Source organism: Coenobita brevimanus, chromosome 84, assembly GCF_032717465.1.
Source record: "Coenobita brevimanus isolate Jiangsu-jjx chromosome 84, ASM3271746v2, whole genome shotgun sequence".
Classification (NCBI taxonomy): Eukaryota; Metazoa; Arthropoda; class Malacostraca; order Decapoda; family Coenobitidae; genus Coenobita; species Coenobita brevimanus.
Window position 1 is genome coordinate 23,737,776 of NC_137037.1, and position 23,439 is coordinate 23,761,214.

The window sequence follows — 23,439 nt, forward strand, 5'->3', positions numbered from 1 at the left end:
CAACAGTACACAGTATTTTCCAGAAACTAAATGAATTTTTTTGTTGAAGAAGGCATCGACTGGTCAAAATGCAAATCAGTTACTACTGATGGTGCAAAAGCAATGGTTGGTGCAATCAATGGTGTTGTCAGGAAAATCCAAGCTGTCTCACCGAACTGTGTCCCCATTCATTGCGTGATTCACGGGGAAGCCTGAGTGGCAAAACGTCTGAATGAGGCTCGAAACGCGAATGAGAAAAAATGACTTTGAGCTACTTCTTGATGATGTTGTAAAAATGGTGAATCATATACGTGCACATGCAAAGAAACACAGAATGTTCAGTGAGTTATGTAAGGATATGGAAGCCAACTTCACCAAACTTCTCTTGCATGCTGAAGTGCATTGGCTATCACGCGGGAAGGTTCTCAATCGAGTATTGGCACTGCGAGAAGAACTCTGTGTTTTCTTTACTGAGGAAGCAAATCCCATGGCAGTTAAGTGTCAAGATACATTCTGGCTGGCAAAGCTGTCTTACATGGCCTCAGTGTTTGACCATCTGAACAAGTTGAACATCAGTCAGCAAGGCAAAGGTGGGGATATCTTTACAAGTATAGGAAAAATAAATGGATTCAAACTGAAGGTGAAAAAATGGAAAAGCAATGTAGAGAAGAGATGTTTTTCTGACTTTGAAATATTTGATAAGTATATGAGAGAATGTGGCTGGGAACATGGTATGCAGGAAGGAGGGCAGACGATGGAGGTGCAAATGTCCCAAATGATTATCAAACACCTTACATTGATGCAGGAAAATCTTGAATGTTATTTCCCAGACAGTGAGAATGACTACCTGGCCTCCAAGATGTGGGTACTTAATCCATTTTCAGATGATGGAACCGATCATTCTGATGCCCTATTGAAGCTTAAAGTGGATTACTCTCAAAAAGCAGCTTTCAAGACATTTGGCCACCCTATGGATTTCTGGATTTCCCTGCTTGATAATCCTGAGTACAAGGAGTTGGCTGATCAGGCAACAGCAATGTTTGTCCAGATGCCAACGTCATATTTATGTGAACAAGGCTTCTCAAGCTTAGTTTTAATCAAGACAAAGAAAAGGAATGCCATTCTTAATTTAGATCCACTGATGCGGATTGCACTGGAAAATCGTCTGGCGCCTCGATTCAACCTGATAGCAGACAAACTGCAACACCAGCCAAGCCACTAATATATGTTTTTTGTTTTTTTGTTTTTTTGGGGGAAGATTCATGACGTTTTTGTTATAATGGCAAATATAAAACATATTGTTTGCAATTTTATTCTTGTTTTAAAATTTATGAAAACAATTTATTTGCTTTGGAACTTCAGTGATAAAATTGTAATGTATATTTTGAATGAATGAATAATTATATGGAAGAATTTATAACTAAAATTTGGAAATTAAAAAAGTGAATGAAACTATTTTTTCCTGCATATGTAGATTTAAAAATGAAGAATAATTTGATTTTGGAATATATCAAATACAACGCATTTTATGCACAATATTGCTTATTGATTTGCTTCATTAGGAGAGATGACATTTTTTTAAAATTGACTGATGTATTTTCTCTTGTAATGAGACTGCATTATGTAATCATATGAAATGCATAATGGAAAAATAATAAACTGCAAATTTATAATGAGCAAAATTGCTTTTACTTGCCTACATATTTGTACATTCAAGAATCTAAAAAAGTAAATATATAAGGTTAGGATCATGGGATTATACAGTTAACCGATTGGGGTGGACAGCTCTTACCAATTCAACAAAAGGGGTGGACGATGCCAAAAAAGGTTGAAGAGCACTGCCTTACATTAAGCGACACTGGTTCAACCACAGCACCCCTTGTGTCCGCCAATGCAGTACGTGGCCGGGTGAACAGTCCCAAAGTTTATTACCCTGGCGGGGCGCGAACCCTTGTCCACCCGTGTACGAAGCGCACACTCTCCCACTGAACCACAGAGGCTCCTTGAATATATATATATATATATATATATATAAATATATATATATATACATACACACACACACACACGCTCGCAAATCGCTTACTAACGTGTGATTCACAGATATGCTGATATCCACAAGGAATTTTAGAGATTGTAATATCCCTGAATGGGTGAGATGCAGTACACTTGAATTTCCCTACAGACTTAACTAAGTTCCTGGTCAAAACCAGTGATAGCTTCTTGCTTCTACGCAAAGAATTATATAACTTTTCCATGGCAAACAGTGAATAATATTAGACCTAAAATACGAAAATATTTATACAGCAATATGACACCGCATAAGATAATACTTGTGTCCTCGGGACAAGTAGAAGCGTTATGGTAAATTAACTCACTAATCTCTTAAGAAGATTAAAAAGGTGCAGACAGCCTTCGCTGGTGTCCTTATTTTATTCTATGAGTTTCTTGTGGATATCATATTTTATATATATATATATATATATATATATATATATATATATATATATATATATATATAGATAGATAGATAGATAGATAGATATAGATAGATATACAGTTTACTCCCCCAGTATCCCTGCTTTTCGTAAAAGGCGACTAAAAGGGTTGGCGGAGGGGTAGTGACCCTCCCCGGAAAACAACTAACTAAAAAAACAAACAAGAAGCCCCGGACAAGGACTAACCAAACGATGACGACCCAGGACCGGACAAAGGACTTGGTAATGGGTACATGGAATGTAAGAAGAGCTAATGATGAGGTGAAAGAGAGATATTTCGTGTATGTGGAATAACTGAAACAAAATGGAGAGGAGAAAATGTGAGAAAATGGGAGTATGGATGGGGTATATGTGCAGCAGTAGGTGAGAATGAGAGGGCAAAGGAAGGAGTATGTATAGTTGTGAGTAAAAGATGGAAGAAGTTCATAAGACAGTATGGATCAGTTGGGTCAAGGATTGTGTGGGTAAAGTTGAAAGTTGGAATACAAATGTGGGCGTTTGTGTGTGTGTATGCGCCAACGCAAGATCATGCTAGAAGAGTGAGAGAAGAGTTCCGGACAAATGTAGAAGTGTGCATGGAAAAGTTTGGAAGGAATGAGAGTGTTTTTGATCGGTGATATGAATGGTAAAGTTGGGAATGTGAAGGTGGATGGAATAGTTGTGAGTGGGGTGTGCCTGCTTGGATAGATGAGAATGGGAGTGCGTTAGTGGACATTCGTGCTGGGAGGGGTTTGGTGATAGCCAATACCCTCTTCAGGCATAAAATGATCCACAGGTATACATGGCGACTGATGAGAAGGGTGGGTGGTGAACTGAATGAAAGGAAGGCAATGATTGATTATGTGTGTGTGGATGAAAGGATGCGAAGATGTGTAATGGATGCAAGAGCTTATAGAGGCTGGGGGAGTGGACTTTCTGACCACTACTTGGTGGTGGCCAGAATTAGGATTCAAGTAAGATGGAGGAATAGAAGAAGGGAAAGACGAGAGGAAGGAGTAGTTGCAAGGAGAGTGGAAAGGTTACAAGAGGATGAGAAAAAGGCAGAGTATAAGAGAGAAGTGGAGGAACGATTGGGCAAATATGAATTGGAGCAGATGGGAGACGTGGAAGATGTGTGTAGGATATTTACAGAAGAATTATGTGCAGCACTTGATGTGATGTGTGGAAGGAAGAGAAGATGGAGGGGGGTGCAAGGAACAGCGTGGTGGACTGAAGAGGTGAGACAGGCTGTGGCAAAAAAGAAGAAAGCATACAATGAATGAATGAGAAATAGGGGCGTGGAAGAAGTTGAGAGGCGGAAGAGAGAGTTATATGTAGAAAGAAAGAGAGGTGAAAAGATTAGTAAGAGAGAGTAAGAAGAGAGTGGATGAGGAATTTGGAAGGAATTTGAGTGTAAAGTGGAGGGACTGTAAGAAAATGTTCTGGAAAGAGGTGAAAAGAGTGAGACAGGGTAGAAGTGAGGTTAGCAGGGGAGTGAAAGATAAAAATGGTAGATTACTAGTGGAGAAGGGAGAAAAAGTGAGCAGATGGAGAGAACACTTTAAGGAATTGTTGAACATAGAGGATGGAAGTAATGCGAGTATAAGTGGCTGGGGAATGGCTGGGAGAAGGAGGGAGGTGAGAAGACAGGAAGAAATCAGTAGGATAGAAGTTGTGGAAGCAATGAAGAAAGTTAAATCGGGGAAAGCCCCAGGAATTGATGGAGTGTGTGGTGAAATGCTGAAGCATGGGGGAGAGATAGTAGTTGAATGGATGTGGAAGATGTGCAGATTGGCCGGGGAGGAAGGTAGAGTCCCGGAGGATTGGAAGTCAGGTATAATTATTCCCTTGTACAAAGGAAAAGGGGAAAAAGAAGTGTGTGGTAATCATAGGGGCATTTGTCTTCTTAGTATAATAGGAAAAGTGTATGGTATGATACTTATTGACAGAGTTAGAGAAAGAACAGAGAAATTACATGGAGAAGAACAGGGAGGCTTTAGGAAGGGAAGAGGTTGTGTAGATCAGATATTCATTCTTAGATCTTTAGTGGAAAAGTTTCTAGAGAAGGGAAAGAAGTTGTATGGGGCCTTTATGGATTTGGAGAAAGCATATGTCAGGGTGGATAGACAAGGATTGAGGAAAGTGTTAAGAATATATGGAGTAGATGGGAAATTGTTGAATGCTGTGAAAAGTATGTACGATGGTGCGAAGGCTGCAGTGCGTGTGGATGTTGAACTAAGTGAATTTTTCTCTTTGAAAGTTGGATTGAAACAGGGATGTGTCATGTCTCCATGGTTGTTCAATCTGCACATGGATAGGGTAATAAAAGAGGTACAAGGTAGGTTAGTGGATGTTGGAGTGGCCGTGGTGAGAGAGGATAATGTTTGGAAACTCCCTGTACTGTTGTTTGCAGATGATACTGTGTTGAGTGAAGACGAAGGGGAGGTGCATGGCTTGGTGGATGAGTTTGGGAGAGTGTGTAAGAAATGGAATCTAAAGGTGAATGTAGCGAAGAGTTAAGTGATGGTCTTTGACAGCGAGGTTGGATGGTGAGGAATTGGAAAATGTAAGTACGTTTCAGTACTTGGGTAGTGTGATGAGTAAGGATGGAGGTTTGGAGGGTGAAGTGCTTGAAAGGGTACAGCAGGGAAGAAAGGTTGCTGGTTCTTTGAAAGCAGTGATAAGAAATAGGGAAGTGAGCATGGAAGTGAAATAGTTACTACATGACAGTATTGTGATACCAACTCTAACGTATGGAAGTGAAGCTTGGACGTTGTTGGAAAGACACAAGTCAAGAGTGAGAGCAGTGGAAATGAGTTATTTAAGAGGAGCCTGTGGAGTCACATGGAGAGACAGGCTGACGAATGAGGATATAAAAGAGCGTTGTGGTGTGGATGTGGATGTGATAGGAAGCGTTATGAGGAACACACTGAGGTGGTTTTGCCATGTGGAGAGGATGGAGGGTGAAAGACTGACGAAGAGTGTATGTGAGTGAGGAGGAGGGGGGGAAGAGGGAGGCGGAGGCCGAGGATGAGATGGAGGGATGGGGTGGAGAGGTATATGAGAGAGGGGTGTGTGAGTTGGGAGCAGGGCAGTGAAATGGCGGGGGACAGGGCGACTTGGAGGCGATTTGTTTGTGGCCACCCCAAACGGGATTGAGGCATCTGGCTATATATATATATATATATATATATATATATATATATATATATATATATATATATATATGTAGATAGATAGACAGACAGATAGATAGAAACATAGGTACAGATACTGATATACAGTTGATATAGATAGATAGATAGTGATATAGATAAAGATAGATGGATAGGTAGACAGAAAGATAGATATACCTAGGCTGCTTTCCCCCCAAAAGAAGGGGGTAACCGAGACACGACGACACTCTCCCAATTTACTCATCCACACACACACACACATTTACCCAAAGGGGAGAAAGGACAGATCCTCACCCCACCACACTGCACGAGGGTCAACTGCACAGCGCAATGACCGACATCCGCAGCAGGGCCCGACAGCAGAGCTGGTTTACCCCTACCGCATCATAATAGACCCATCCCCTTACCAGCACCTGACCTGATCAGCTTATCAGACCAAATGAGGGAGAATATTCCCTCGGGGCCGCGCCATCGTTTATTCATTCACAACTTCACTCCAATTATTACTATCACAACACAGAAACTCTTCCATGCTCAACAGACATCCCTCTCGCATCTAATGTTCTCTTCACACTGTCCATCCATCCTCTTCATGGTCTTCCTTTTAGCCTTACACCTCTCACATCTTATCCAGTTATCTTTTTCACCAATCGCACTTCATCCATTCTCTCCATATGCCCAAACCATCGCAACACTCACTGTTCAACTCGTTCAGCCATCTCCCTCATAACACCAGTTCTACTTCTCACTTCATCATTTCTCACTTGATCCATACACCTCACTCCACACATACTCCTCAGACACTTCATCTCATTGCATTCAAACTCTTCCTCTCTGCTACAGTCATATTCCATGTCTCAGCCCCATATAATGCAATCGGTACCACTGTTAATGGTTTGTTAATGCCCCTTGACGCCAGTCGTAGGTGAAATCAAAGTCGTGTAGTAGTTTTCTGATAATATATTAAGCACCGTCTTATATCTTCACACAGCAGCCGTTGACACCACCCGTGTCCAACCCCAGACCGTTACAGACGCTACTGTGCGACTCTCACTGGCTAGGGCGGTGGTGCGGCCACAAAACTCATGGTTCAGCAAAGTTTGAATTCAAGCCAGACATAGCAAGCGCTCACAGACATAGCAAGCGATAGCAAGCGCTCAGTGGCGCCCTACTTGGATCTTACTTACAACTACTTACATACTATACTTACACACTACATATTATTACAAATGGTTACAAACAATTTTCCCTCTCATCAAAAGTGTGTCTCCTGACACAGTGGTGGAGGCATTAAGTCATAATGTGGCAAGAATGCAAGTGGACAGAGTATACAGTCAACCAGGACTACATGGGAGTATAATGATATATGGGATATTATAATATAAATCAAGAAGTTGAATGTAACAAGAGAGAAATATATTTACAGGACATGGCCATGTTAGAAAGGTAGGGAAGGTTATGAGTACTAATAAATGCAAAAGTAGAATGTAAATAATGACTATCGTGGTACAGGCCACTAATTAACCAGGCACAAGGTATATGACAAGCGTAATGATAGCATACATATAGGTTTGGTCAACTTACAAATGGATGTCTTTATATATATATATATATATATATATATATATATGTATAGTACTAGTAATCACAATGATACCCTTTATGAGAAATATAGTAACAGAATGTACCACTTTAATCACTCCAGTTTATCTTACATAGAATGGACTGTCAGATATTCACTTCCCTTATCTCATTTTTATTTCACTAGTTTTTATACCCTTCACTCACTGTGTAGTAATTAAAGGAATATTATTACATTCTGTTTCAAGTAGCTCAAATTTCAATTTTGCACCGGGATTTCTTGTCTTTTCTTCAATATGATCTTCACATCTTCACCAGTCATAATGAGTGTTACTTGGTGTCACGGGGTTTTTATAATATCACGGTAATTTTGATATAATGCTTAAATATTATTTAAATTGATAATATTCAATAATATTGAAGAGCAGAGACAATGGTTGTCTTGCTACATCAAGCAACGATTACTTTACGTTGGCTTAGCACGATTCTCTGAGAACGAGAATTTATAAACTTCCTCAACAGTACACAGCAGAGACTAATTACTCACAATTGCTGACTTACTGTACTGTTAGCCTCTGGAGAAAGTTACATCACCCCTGACAATAAATAACTAATACTAATAATAATAACATCAGGTTCTTGCTGATGCATTAACTCCTGGCACAACGGATTTTAAGTTAATACAAGACTGGTCTAAGTACCAGTTATGAAAGCAAAACGTTTATGCAAGCTAGGAGTTATGTGGGAAATAAGCTTAATTCGGAGAAATGAAACACGAGTTTACTTTACATGAAGCTCAAGGAAAAGAACTGTTAAATTTATTAATTACAAAAAAATAAATTTAACGTTACATTTCAAATCAAATCAATGAGACGCACTCACTCACTCTCACAAAAGCTAAATACTTACGCCTAGGGAAAAACACCTTAACTAAGCTCTTAAAACTACAAAATACACAAAAGAAATACCAGTCGATGAATACTATGTATCACCACTAAGGTGGGAGTACCGGGATTAACTGTACTAATGGAGCTTGGGGTGCTAGCTGACCTCTCCACTTCTGAGCACAGACCCTTTCTCCGTCACAGCAAACACAAGACTGAATTCAAATAATGCATAAGCAGTACGCACAGGCCACCGGAAGAAGGCGTGGCTAACGGTTGAATGAAGCAGAGGCAAACGATAAAGAAATAATTGTATCGCTTCAGTAGCGCACTTAGTGACGTGCATTAAATCGGTCACTTTTTGAAAACGGTGACGAATTATTTGAAAAGTATACCCCGGAATGGAGAGAGAAACGGTTAACTGAGCGATACACAGTGAGTTTTCCACTAATAGTTCGTGGCTTCTCACAAAAAGGAAATGTCGCGAATTGATTCGTGACATTACGCCCCATGAAAATTAAATCTTTCTTCCTTCAGAAGAAAGATTTCAATATACATACATATAAATCCTAACTCAGTCACACAAGATTCACACTGTGGTGTGTGTGCTATCCTGCTACAGGAGAAAGTCGCAGTCGTCAGTGAGCGAAAAACCTCGTATTTACGTTAATAGAAGCAAGCTTGAGGGAAAAACTCCGTGACGACGGTGAAAATCCTGTACTCAGGTCAAACTGAGCGAAAATTCGCTACATTTACACTGACAACTAATTGTTGTGTAGCGTGGTGTATGTAATACACGGTGTAGGTGTGACAGTTGTAGTGTAACTGTACCTACGTGTAAAATGACACAGTAAATAATATGGCGACGACGAAGGCAGAGGAGAAGAGGCGGCAGCGTGCGGCAGACGATCAGCTGGCCCGCACAGCAAAACTGCTACACCCATTGCTGAACCTGCAAAACCAATTAAGGTGGAGCATCAAAAGTGTCAATGAGACAAAATTCTTATTATGTTACAATTACTCTCTCTGGCTAGCAGTCAGTACATGCTATGAAAAGTACACTCGAGGTCGCCATTAATTATAGCACACGATTATGGTCGGCAAGTTGAGAATCCCTGTGCAAACTCGGGTCTTCCATAGCCTCGAACCGCACACGGGTCCTCAACCTGTGCCCTAACCTACAGTACTTATATTAATATCGGAGAGCTGAGAAACCTTGTGCAAACTTGGGTCTTCCATAGCCTCAAGTCGCCTCTGCAGAGTTCTCACTTCCCCCTTAACCTACAATACAATACTTATATTAGTACCGGGAAGCTGAGAATCCTTGTGCAAACTTGGGTCTTCCATAGCCTCAAGTCGCCTCTGCGGAGTTCTCTCTCGAACTTCCCCCTTAACCTACAGTACAATACTTATATTAGTACCGGGAAGCTGAGAATCCTTGTGCAAACTTGGGTCTTCCATAGCCTCAAGTCGCCTCTGCGGAGTTCTCTCTCGAACTTCCCCCTTAACCTACAGTACTTCTATTAGTACCGGGAAGCTGAGAATCCTTATGCAAACTTGGGTCTTCCATAGCCTCAAGTCGCCTCCTCAACTTCCCCTTAACTTACGGTACATAATATGTATGTACAGGCCCTGGACATAATGTGTCCTGTGGGGCCAATGGGCGAGACGTCAGGTCTGCACCCACTTCACCACTACCCTGTCTCTCAACTGACTCAGAGATTACAGGTGTAGTTACAAATGGCACAGGAAGGGCATGTCCCTGATTAGTGGTGATACTTTGGCACACACTGCAAGAACGGACAAAACTATCTATATCCCGTCCCATCCCTGGCCAGAAAAAGTCAGCTCGGATACGGCCCTGGGTCTTCCTTTTGCCCATGTGACCTCCTGAGACTGAACAATGACCCCATTGTAACACTGCTAGGCGGTACTTGGCGGGAACGACAAACTGCAGTCGAACCTCGCCCTCGGGTGTTCGTGACTCACGGTAGAGCCGTCCTTGTTTGCGAAGGAACTTGGCTCGACCTCCCCGTGAATACTTAATCACTCGACCCTTTTGTTTATTCCGCACGGCAGCAAGTGTCGGGTCAGAATGTTGTTCTTGTACAACAAGTTGACTACACATCAGATCTTGCGGCGATTCAATGATCACTGGGGTGACACAGTCTGGAGCCTCAGCCATGGCTCGTGTTACCGCAGCAGCCGAAGTCTGAGTAGCGTCATCGGAGCAACTATCCTTGGCTCCTTGAATATTGCCTACTATCAAGTCAAATAGAGGCTCTGGCATGACAACTGCAAGTGTCATACCAGTATAAAATGGAGATGCCACCTGGATACATGCCTCAGGGAACAATCTCACTGATCCATCAATAAGCTTTGCATGGATCTGTCGACCTGTATACTGCTCAGGCCGAACTAGACTCTGCTTGACAGAGCAACCTGAGGAACCATTGTCTCTCAGGACCTTCACAGGAATGTCTCCCACAAACCCTGGCTGAACAAGGAAGGTACTGTCACCTGTGGTGGGGCCTGTGGAGGAAGCAGCTAGCCACTCATGAGGCTGCTGAATAGATGTGGCAAACATTGTGCCTTGAGGGTTATAAGATGGAACATTGGCCATCTGTGGAGGGGGGTTCACTGTCACTGTGGGACTAGTGAACTGTGGGGAAGTACCCACACTGGTAGGGACGTGACCACCAGGCTGCTGCTGAGGAATGAAGGCTGCATTCGCTTCCTGCCTCTTTTGAGCTGGTGGTGAAAAAGTTTGTCCCGACGGTCGGTTGCGTGGCTGATACTGCTGTTGATTAGGGTACTTGTTGTACCTCTTCCACTCAGGTTTCCGAGTGTTTTGCCCCTGGTCCTTCCACTGCGGTTTTGGACCTTGGCCATTATTCTGAGAATGGCCTTGGTGCTGGGATTCAGTCTGAGACGGCTTCCCAGACTTGGCAGTATCTTTTCTGCTCCAGGTGTTTTGCTTACGAGCTTGATACCCGTATGCAGTAAAGAATGCGTCAGCCTTCTCTGCCATTTGGCTGGCATCTTTCACCTGGCAGATCTTAAGCTGTGCTATGAGCTCAGCAGGCCACGACCTCTCTAGCTGTGTACGCAGCATAAGGTCAATTATCCCCTCGCGCGTGGAAGGAGTTTCATCTTTCTCCATCCACTCATTTAAGTAAGCTGTGAGACGATCAAGGAACTGAACAGCTGTCTCCTTGTCTTGGAGACGAGCTCGCATGAACTGAACTTTGGCGTCGTCTACTGTGAGACCATACGCCTTAATGAGTGCAGCTTTCATCATCTCATATGTGAGATTGCCTCCACGAATTCTGTGGAGAATATCGAGGGCGGGGCCCTCAAATAAACTAAGAAACTGAAGCCGCTTAGCTGCCTCATCCAGTTGATACATGTCTGCCATGTCCTCAAAACGAGCTATGTACGGCTCGATTCGCTCGCTTTCCTTGTATGAAGGAAGCTTGATGCGTGGGGTCGCCAGGACATGTGCAGGGAGAAAGCTCGTGGAGCTTGGATCAACTGCAGCAGACGTGTCTGAAGCCAAGGAATCTCGCTTGAGCTTCAGCACTTCAAGTTCATGTTCTCGTTCTTTGTCTCGTTGTTCACGCTCGTATTCGCGCTGTTCTCGCTCTTTTTCTAACTCGAGCTCGCGTTGTTTCTGCTCGTATTCGCGCTGTTCTCGCTCTTTTTCTAACTCGAGCTCGCGTTGTTTCTGCTCGTATTCGCGCTGTTTCTCACGCTGCTCTTGTTCATAAGCACGCTCTCTTTCACGTTCCTCACGCTGTTCTTGCTCGTATTCGCGCTGTTCTCGCTCGCATTCGCGCTGAATCCTACGCTCTTCACGAGCATCTTTCTCACGTTCTTGCTCGTAATTGAACCGTGAGAGAACGTAACTCTGTATTTTCTCTGGGTCTGTGAGACCAATATCTTTGGCTTCCTGTACATATACAGCTGTAGCCATGATGCTAGCTCAATTTACTAAGTAACCGAAATTGAGCACTGACTGCTTAGCGACGAATACTAATAAACACAAGTAAAGAATACAGACACAAGCTAGTGGTGACCAGTCTTATCTAGTTAACTGGCAAAAATAAATCAAAAATGTAAATGACTGGGAAGACTCAATAATAAACACAATGGGTACGCCGACTTCCCAGGAGCGAATAAAATCGTCTGGCGTTACCAAAAATAAACTAGAGTTAAGTACTCTATTGATTTATAAAGCAAAAAACTCACTTGCTAAATTAACGGTAAACACCAGTAAGCTTGTGCCTATAAACTTTAATGATAAATACCTAAATATGAATGAGTGAGCACTATCTCGTGAATAGCTTTAGAGCTAGGAGTTAATATCCTGGAATGAGGTCGCCAATTGTCACGGTTTTTTTTTTAATATCACGGTAATTTTGATATAAATGGTTAAATATTATTTAAATTGATAATATTCAATAATATTGAAGAGCAGAGACAATGGTTGTCTTGCTACATCAAGCAACGATTACTTTACGTTGGCTTAGCACGATTCTCTGAGAACGAGAATTTATAAACTTCCTCAACAGTACACAGCAGAGACTAATTACTCACAATTGCTGACTTACTGTACTGTTAGCCTCTGGAGAAAGTTACATCACCCCTGACAATAAATAACTAATACTAATAATAATAACATCAGGTTCTTGCTGATGCATTAACTCCTGGCACAACGGATTTTAAGTTAATACAAGACTGGTCTAAGTACCAGTTATGAAAGCAAAACGTTTATGCAAGCTAGGAGTTGTGGGAAATAAGCTTAATTCGGAGAAATGAAACACGAGTTTACTTTACATGAAGCTCAAGGAAAAGAACTGTTAAATTTATTAATTACAAAAAAATAAATTTAACGTTACATTTCAAATCAAATCAATGAGACGCACTCACTCACTCTCACAAAAGCTAAATACTTACGCCTAGGGAAAAACACCTTAACTAAGCTCTTAAAACTACAAAATACACAAAAGAAATACCAGTCGATGAATACTATGTATCACCACTAAGGTGGGAGTACCGGGATTAACTGTACTAATGGAGCTTGGGGTGCTAGCTGACCTCTCCACTTCTGAGCACAGACCCTTTCTCCGTCACAGCAAACACAAGACTGAATTCAAATAATGCATAAGCAGTACGCACAGGCCACCGGAAGAAGGCGTGGCTAACGGTTGAATGAAGCAGAGGCAAACGATAAAGAAATAATTGTATCGCTCAGTAGCGCACTTAGTGACGTGCATTAAATCGGTCACTTTTTGAAAACGGTGACGAATTATTTGAAAAGTATACCCCGGAATGGAGAGAGAAACGGTTAACTGAGCGATACACAGTGAGTTTTCCACTAATAGTTCGTGGCTTCTCACAAAAAGGAAATGTCGCGAATTGATTCGTGACACTTGGAACTACCAGTTTCCAGGTCTTTTGGTTGTCGCACTAACCTTGTTGCTACACGGATCTCGTGCAACCTTTTGTCCATTCGCTTGACACAACGGTACAGGATACATACAATTGCATTAAAATCTAGAAGACATAAGACCACTGGAGGAAATACAAAGACTGGATGTACCCAGGAGCGGTTAAAAGCTGAAGAGAACTGGTTCATAATGATATTAGACTGATTCAGAAAGTTCAACATACGTAGGTTGTCTGATGTGATGGAAAGATTGTCTGTTGGTAGATGAAAGGTAGTATTAATAGGTTTGAAGATGTCATGTTTGTAGGAGCGAAGTACGAAGTGAAAATGTGTAGCATGGGCTATTACAGACTTAGACTTTACTGTACAGTAATCAGGGGCCTCATATAAACCAACTGCGGATAGTGAACGGACAGGGGTTCCTGGACAAATAAGACTGACAGGAGTTGAGACACTAAAGAAGAAATAGCGGATGTGATTTAGACGAGCATGGTGTACCTGGCTTTTGGGGGCCGGAACAAAAGTACAGACAGGTTGTACTGAGAAGTTACGGACTAAGGCAGATTCGCAAGGATCAACACTGCCAGGAAAAATTGTTAGGAGGTACGCAGCACAAACTCGAGAGTTGGGTGTGAGAAAGGCACATCTGTCGAGGTCACTTGAGGAGATGAAAGCAATACAGAGATGATCCTGGGAGAGAAGAATGTACTCTGAAGAGACAGAGGCTTGTACCAGAGAGTTATTGTACCAGAAGGGAAAAGGAATGATGTGAAAGAGATCGAATGTGATAGAAGAACGAAGAGTAATATGAACAATTATATCTTTAGTAAGAAATGTGGCCTCTAGGATTGGGTAGTAGTGTTCTAAAGAGGAAAATGAAATCACAGGAGACAAGCCGAAGGCTGAGTGAGCCCATTCCAAGGTAGAGCGAAGGTCAGAGAGAGGTACTAAATCTAGGGAGACAACCATCAACAGCACTGACTAAAATACGAATTAGGCTAGAAACTTGAGAGACAAGAGAGTCCAGAGAAACCTGCAAATTATCTACATGTAATTTAACATACATCAACTCTGATACAATATTTACCTTTGATACTTCAAGCTTAAGAATGGATGTTAAATTATTTAGAGTATTTGTAACATCACTTAATTAGTGTGTCATCTCTTGTAGCATAGAATGTTAAACATTTAACACCTGTTCCTGGGACTCTAGAGCATTTGCTATTTGAAATGAGTCTTTCTTAAATCCAGAAAGGTCACGGGCAGTCGCTACACCAAATAATCTGCTCAGAATTTCTCCTCCAAGATCAAAAAGTCCACGTTTCATTCGAGAGAAGCCCACAGGCGTTCGGTTAGGGAAGGAATCTTGGAGATGGTTGAACTGAAAATGAAGATAATCTAACTTCCAGAAGATGGGCAGGTAGAGTGGGTACCAAAATGTGTCTGTGGGATGTTGATTTTTAATATCTGACAGGAGTCTCTGTAGGTCCTCTAGCTGAAATGCAAAGTCAGGCAGGGCGATGGCCACGGTGGCCAGCGGCTCTAGGTCGTAGCGCAAGGAGACTACATCTTTCACTACCATTACCTCGCCTCCTGCACCAACCAAGGCCCCGGGCCGTATAACACCATCGTCCTCACCCGATCCAAACCCGACCAGAGTCAGCATTGCCAGCACGTAGACCCACGCATCTTTCCTATAAAATGAGTTGATGTTAGAGGTGATGTTAATGCAGATGGTAACGACAGTGTGAGATGATAGCGTTACGTAAGAGACTTAGTGGCAGAACGCAATTTGGCGCGATAGTTATTAACAGTAGGGGAAGGTTGAATAGCAGTGTCAGAAGGAGGACTTAGAGAGAAGGACGAAGGTTGAGTAGGAGATTGTTGTGGAGATGTAGTCTCTGTTAGTGGCTCCTCCAAGACTATGCGTTTTGATGCACGTTTGAGATCATCTGCATGCACCCATGTCGTCTCTGCCTTGTACGGATCTCTTAATTCGAAATTACCTTTATGAGATATGACATGGAAGGGACCCAAGAATTTACTCTTTAGTTTCGAATCTCTGTCATGATCTAGGGCAAAAACTAAGTCACCTACTTGGATGGTAACATCCGTGGCAGCGGCATGTTGGTTATATATCATCTCCTCATTTGTAAAGGCCAGATTATCCTGAATGTATTTATGAACTTTCTGGAAATTGGATAAGTGGACTCGCACGTAGTTATCATAATTGTAGATCGGATCTTGCGCACCCCGTTTGGGATACATGGCGTCTGGCAATGGATGGATGGATCTGGTTTGGATTGTGACAGTGAATATGGTAGTCTTTTGTCAAAGCCATAGATGACAAAGAATGGTGTTTCACCAATTGACTTATTGATGGATGAATTAATTGAAGCAGCTACCTGCGGAATCCACTCATCCCAGGTGGAAGTATGATCTCCCACACTGTGATGTAGACTCTCCATTATCTTCCTATTCTGGCACTCTACTAGGCCATTTGAGGCTGGATGATGGGCCACTATATTGCATTTCTTAATTCCGTATCGAAAACAAATTTCTTCCAGTACTGAATTATTGAACTCTGACCCGTTATCAGTTAAAATTACATCTGATGTTGTGAAAGGGCAAATAACTGAATTAATAAAGGCATGTGCCACTGCGTTAGCAGATCTTTCACGCAATGGAACTAAGATAACAAATCTAGAGAAATGATCGACTACCACTAATAGATAGACGAAGCCAAATTCTGTACGAGGCAGCTTCAGAAGATCATGAGAGACAGTTTGCCAAGGTTTTGATGGTACTGGGTACTTCAATATAGGAGGAGGTTGACAGCTTGTCCCCTTATGACGGGCACATGATAAACATGCATCGCAGTGTGCTTCTATATCCTTTCGCATAGTGGGCCAATAATATGACAGACGAGCTTGCCGTAAGCTTCCGTCTTTGCCAAGGTGTGATGCATGAGGGGAGTCGTGGATTAAATGAAGAGCAGCAGGAATTAAGTCTGTTGGAATGTCTAGTTGCTTAACTTCGTGATGAAGGAAGTTGTTACCTTTTACTACTGAGTGTTTATAGAGTAATCCATTGTTAAGGAAGAAATCAGATACAGGGACTCGTAAATTTGGCAGGGAAGAATCATCGTCTGACTCTAGAGAATATATGACCTGTGACAGGGTCCACACGCAGGAACCTATGTAGTATGTCATAACTGAATGCCAAGTTTACATCGCAACTGGTTGAGACTGTGGCTACATGCCGCGAAAGGGCATCGACTATGACGTTGGACTTCCAAGGAACGTATTCAAATATCAGATTATTGTCATTCACAGTGACTGCCCAACCTGCAAGTCGACCGGTAAGGTTGCGTCCCCGAAACAGGTCACATAAGGGAAGATGGTCTGTTTGGATGTGAACAGGATAACAGTAGATGATGTCGCGGAAATGTTTTAGAGACCAGACCCCAGCAAGGGCTTCCCAGTGAGTTACACTGTAATTCTTTTCCGCAGAGTTTAGCACATGGCTGGCATAGGCAATGACACGTTTATTCCCTTCGGAGTCATTTTGCATGAGAACGGCACCTAGGCCTACTCTGGAAGCATCAGTACAGAGGAGCAATGGTTTTGAATAAATAGGGAATGCCAAAACCGGGGATTGTGCTAGCGCATTTTTCAGTGTTGTAAATGCGGTTGTCTGTTCATCAGCCCACACAAAAGACGCATCCTTCTTTAGGAATTTTGTTAAAGGTGCAGCTATCTGGGCATACCCCTTAATGAATCTTCGGTAATAGCCACTAAGACTGAGGAAACTGCGTACAGCATCGGTGTTGGTTGGAGTAGGGAAATTTGTTACTGCTTTGACCTTGTCATCTGATGTATGAATTCTGTGATCGTCAACAACATGTCCTAGGAATTAGAGTTTCTTACATAAAAAGTCACACTTTGATAGTTTGATCTTAAGTCCAGCTTGTTTGAGCCTAGTGAACACTTCGGCCAATTTTTCTAAGTGTTCCTCCACCGAGTAACTAGTGATTATGACATTATCTAGATAAGCAAAAACTGAGTGACCTATCATGCCAGCGAAAACTGTATGAATTAGCCGCATGAACGCTGATGTTGCATTTCTCAAACCGAATGGAAATCTACAGAATTGGTAATGCCAGATGGAGTACTGAAGGCAGTGATAGAACGAGATGATTCCTCCATTTCCACTTGCCAGTAACCACTTGAAAGATCTAGGGAGGAGAAAACACGATTGTTTTTGCCTAAGGATTCCAGCAAATTAGTAAGTACTAGAATTGGAAATCTGTCCAGGACAGTCATCGCATTCATGCGTCTGTAATCTATCACTGGTCGTAACTCACCACCTTTCTTTGGAACCAGAAATAGCGGGCTTTTCACGGACTATCAGAGTGTTCAATGACCTCATTATCCAACATGTCCTGAGTAAGACGATCAGCTTGTTGATGTTGGCTGTGTGGTAAACGGTAGGCAGGTATATATACTGGGTGAGCTCCGGGCTGAATTGTAATTTGACACTTTATTAAATCTGTCTTGCCCATGTTCTCACCGGGTAAGGCTACGACTGCGCGATAGTCTTGCAAAGAGATTAAGTAAGTGCCTTCTGTATTCTGGGTAATCACTCTGTTTCACATGAGATTCAAGATTAGATGGAATGTCAGTGGACTGAGTAACAGGGCACACGTCAGCAACAAAGAGTGGGAAATCTTGGCAGACATGTATGGCCGCTGGGTATACCAAGAAGTCACCAATCTGTGTTCCCATTCATAATTTAAGTGGAGTATTAGTACAGTTGGCAAGGTACAAGTAGCATAAACCATCCTCTAACACCATACACAACACCGACTCATAAGCTAAGCCATTCACATGACACGTCTCAGGTAAGGTTAGTACATCCACTCCTGCTTTCACATCCACAACATGAACAGAGACTTTGGTAAATTTGTGCGGCAACAAAATTGTTCACTGATTTGTTACTGCACGCCTTGTCTCTGCGTGTTGTAAAACATCATTCACACTATGTGAGGTAGTTGAATGAGACGTGTCTGAGTCAGCAAATGTGCCACTGTTAGAGGGGTTGATACGATCCACAGTTGAATGCTCAGAGGGTGTAGTACTAGATGGCAGTGTACTTGGCTGTTCAGGTAACGGTGTGTGTACCTGTTTACTCTCGAGTAATGTTGGAATCACGTGAGAGTGAATAACTGAGTGTGCTTGGGAAAGAACCAGACGTGGATATTCCATACTAGATATTGGGAAACCATTGTTATCTATGGTATGAGAAGCAGGGAGGAGAGCAATAGCTTGTTGAGCCATTGTCGAAAAGCCAATGAAAGTGTCCATTGGATATTTAAGATCATTAGTGACATGAAACTCCACGTCAAAAGGTCTTAGGGCTTTATCAAGTTGTACTGCTAGTGTGATCTTTCCTTTGACCTGAAATTCTGAGCCATCCACGCCGCATAGGCGAATGTCAGGTGGTTCGAGAAGCCCTTCTCCTTTAGCTGTTTCACTAATGTTGTTTAAAAAGGTATCTGAGATCAGGTTTACCATAGATCTGGTGTCCATAAACAAAGAGCTTTGTACCCCTTCGCTCCATCCTAGAATGACCAGCCCTAAAGATGTTATAGGTCCTACCTGGCAAATGGAGAGCTGATTTTCTGTTACCTTACTTTCAGACACTGGCGGATTTTCCGCTATTAGGTTACATTTCTCCAATCCGAGCGCTCCTCTTCCCCTGATTGACAACTCTTAAGGTAATGACACTCGTCAGTGGAGTGAGTTGTGCTATTCTTGTGATATTTGCCTGTTAGATGACGGGACCGTGAGGGTGTGCACTGTTGTTCCCGTGAGCGGAAATGTCTTTCTTTGTGTGCGCAGCTAGACTCTCGATGACCTACATTACTGCAGTGCCAGCACACAATTGAGGATTGTTTGCTTCATCGCACAGTTGATTTGTCACGACCGCTAGAAGGTGAGAAATAGTGTGACTGAGACCAATTACTAGGTTTGGTTTTTGTAGTTGGCCGCGAACGAGATGAATCAGATGAAGTAATGCTGGTGTGTAGTACTCTCGCCGTACCACCTACAGAGTGAGAGGCTGAGGTGTAAGAACCGGCCTGGCGAGTGATGTCTGATCCTGACCTTTCTATTATGGCCTTGGAGATGTTAACTATTTTGTATCCGTGGTTAAAGCCAAGTTGTAGTGCTATTTGTTTTTGGTTGTCAGAAAGCCAGTTAAGAAATCTAAAGTAACCGAACAAATCTGCAAAATTATTTAAAGAAACCATAAGCACTCCATTAATTTCGGCTACCCATTGAGTACCATGGAACAATTGGGGCAGCTCTGAACTCGTCACCCTCATAGTAGCGGCTGCCTCAATTACCTTTGCATGTTGGAGAGGTACCTTCATGTCCTCCTCCATTTGCTTGAGAAGGTTGGTCAACCTTATAAGAGATGCAGCATTGGAATGTTGGCAACAAAGTTGAATTAACTGCCCCGCATGAAGAGCGGCTCCTATTAGTGACCTGCCCTGATGGAGTCGACTCATCAGATAAGAAACTTTCAGGGTTTCAGTTGTGATTTGCCGATTACGAATGTCATTTTCGACCTCTCTGAGGAAGTCGTAAATGGAAACTGTTCTATCCTCTCCTGTAAATTTGGGTCTGTTAACATCATCCAAATATATAGATTGGGGAGGTGGAGGGTTCTGATTCACCATCGTAGGAAGAGGGTGAGACCACGAAGGTGAAGTAGGCACTGTAGTAAACTGAGACGGTGTGTGGGAAGGAAGTGTCGTGGTGGTAGTGGTGTGTGTCGTGGTTAGTGGTGGTGTATTTGTAGTAGAAGGTAAGGACAGGAGCTGTAATTATTCACCGGGTCTGTCAGGATCACTTGATGGTCGTGACCGTCAGCTGTGGAGAAGGCTGAGTGACTTCAAGAGAATCAGTTGGGGAAAATGATAGAGTATCTGGTGTTGATATATCTGGGTTTAGGGTAGTAGTAGGGTTAATATAGGTGGTTGTAGGAGTGGTACGAGTAACAAAAGTGGTCGTAGTAGAAACAGGCAGGGAACTTGGTTTGTTTTTTATAAATCTGCCACTATGAAGAGTTACATTATCACCACATACAGGGTCATCTGTGTCACTATCAGATTCAATAGGGGAGAGATCTACCCTTTTAAAAAAGGACATTAATATAATAGGAAGTAAGTAATCGAAAATAAATGAACAAATGGATGAATGAATGAAAGAATAAATAAATAAAAATATTTATTATATGTGAAGAAATGAGTTATATACAATGAATATGCGTGAAAGTGAATGTGTTATTTACAGCTGCGCATGAGTATAATTGGGAGAAAATGGGATGAAGCAGGAGTGGGTGAACAAAAAATTCTGAATGAATCAAAAATGAGGGACTAAAATGCAATTAATGGATAAGAGTAAATGGTGAAAATATCACAATCTATAGAGACAGCTTGGCTTCTCTGTAGAAAGGAATCGATTAATGTGATGGATTGAGAAAATGCATGAAAATGCAGATAGAAAAATACTTGTAGTAATATGTGTTCCGTGCAAAAGCTGGATGTTGAGTGAAACTCTCGTATCGTAAAGTCGTAGTGTCTCCTCCCCCACGCCAGCGATGATTGGGTGGAGGTGTTCGTGACGTCACTGGGCGGTGGCTAAGCAGTGGGCGGAATGAGGAGCTGATAGCAGCAGGAGACTGTGACATAGCTCGGTGTGAGTGGCCACGCTCCCTGGGTGACATTGGTCTGCGTGAAGGGTGGGGAAATGATGACGTAACGGCGTCGGGCGGCGGTTGGGGGCTACTTCCTGGAGTGGGGTCTGGGTTGGAGTTTGTGGGGGCTGAAACTAACCCGTACAACAGGTCACACAGGACTGGCAGGCGAAGGCAGGTTGTAGGTTGATAGAAGCAGGAGGATTACGTGGCTGTAGTGGTGTGGTGGTAGGTGGGGTGTTGGTGTGGAGGAAAATCCCAAAATTACATCAGAGCTGCTAGGACGATTCCAAACCAAGACTGCAAAAAGGGCTGGAGGCTGGGGCGGAGATACTCTGTGTGTCGTCATGGGAAGAACAGCAGCGTGGGAAAACAGACACAGCCAGGATTGCCCACAGAAGACGTGAAATCACTATTATCCCACTCGCTTTCCATCAAATATTAATGTTTGTTAATGCCCCTTGACGCCAGTCGTAGGTGAAGTCAAAGTCTTGTAGTAGTTTTCTGATAATATATTAAGCACCGTCTTATATCTTCACACAGCAGCCGTTGACACCACCCGTGTCCAACCTCAGACCGTTACAGACTGCTACTGTCCGACTCTCACCGGCTAGGGCGGTGGTGCGGCCACAAAACTCATGGTTCAGCAAAGTTTGAATTCAAGCCAGACATAGCAAGCGCTACCAGACATAGCAAGCGTATATATATATATATATATATATATATATATATATATATATATATATATATATATATATATATATATAATTGGAGTCTCTTATCCGAAAATCATGGGACTTTCAAAGTTTCGTTTAATCGATTTTTTCGGATAAAAGATACTGTAATATGTAGGATACAAGGGAACAGTATTGTACTCACCCGTCACCCATTTCTGGCGACTTCTAACCCACCACCACCACCAGCACCCCAAAAGCCACTCAACCATCACCAAAACAATTACACTGTAGTAACTACGTATGTAACTGCACTTTTGTAACTGTAGTAGAAGCTGTCAACAAATAAATCTTCACTCAAATAAACTTAAATAAACCTTCACCAAAACAATTACGTAATTCACTGTAAGCAATTCGAAGAATTAAAGTCTTAAACCTAATTTTTTTTTTTTTTTTCATATTATCTGTTTCCCTGTTCAATCATTTCCACGTCATCCACATCATCTCCCACATTATCCAAATCTTCCGAGGTGGTGGGTGGGGGCTGGCGCAACCAACGCTCGCAGAAGTGACTAACGGAGCAACAGGAAACTAACTCTAGTGGCGCGAAACAAGCCCGCCGTGTTTGAATTTTCGGATAGATTTCAGATTTTTGCGGTTAATCGAAATTAGAACGTTTTAGTAAAACTTACGATTAATGGCATATTACGGTTAAAAGAATTTCGGATAAAAGAGACTCCACTGGTATATATATATATATATATATATATATATATATATATATATATGCACACACATAAATTCGCAGGAAGACAACAACATTACGAGAGGTACAGTTACCTCCACTTCTAACGAATACAGCGGGTGGTGTGTTTGGTGAAATGTGGCACCATTGTGTTTGTTTACATCGTAGTAACAGTAAGTGAATGGGTAGACCCGGCAGAGCTTCCCCTCCTCTACAGTGTCTTGTACCCATAGAAACAATGTTGAATCAAGTCATTATTCTGTCTGCATATACAAGTGTTTCCACGTATGTTTAGTGGAAGGTAAAAAGAAAAACGAATAGTAATGCCACTGGATCGTAGCCTATGATTTCATCATCCTTTGTGTAATTTTAACGCACAAGTTGCTGCATGTTTGATCACGAGCGTGTTCTGTCTCAGTCCCCCCCTTCTACCGTTATAGTAGAGTAAGTCGTTCTCTCTGTTATTCAGAGCGGGATTTTCAGCTCTTTGTCCCCATGGCTTCATTTGCGCGTCCTTCTTACAAGTTGTATCAAGCTCTCCTGGCCCCTATATAATGAGCTCAGTCTCTGCATCATTGCCACTTAGATCTACTCCTCATTTTGTTCACATCTCTGTCCTCCCCTGTACAGTTATTATTATTGTGAGTGCTCAAGAAATCTCCAAACATCTAGCAGCTGTGTGTAATTTGAGTATAAGTGTTATTGCA

At 42.3% G+C, this 23,439-nt stretch overlaps 1 protein-coding gene across 1 annotated transcript; it reads left to right on the plus strand.

Annotated features, from left to right (window-relative positions):
* The first annotated feature begins 274 nt into the window (after positions 1-274).
* LOC145410098 (protein FAM200A-like) lies at positions 275-1,201 on the plus strand. Its single transcript, XM_080280302.1, has 2 exons — positions 275-569; positions 810-1,201. The coding sequence occupies exons 1-2, from the start codon at positions 275-277 to the stop codon at positions 1,199-1,201; spliced, it is 687 nt and encodes a 228-aa protein (XP_080136428.1).
* The last annotated feature ends 22,238 nt before the right edge of the window (positions 1,202-23,439 follow it).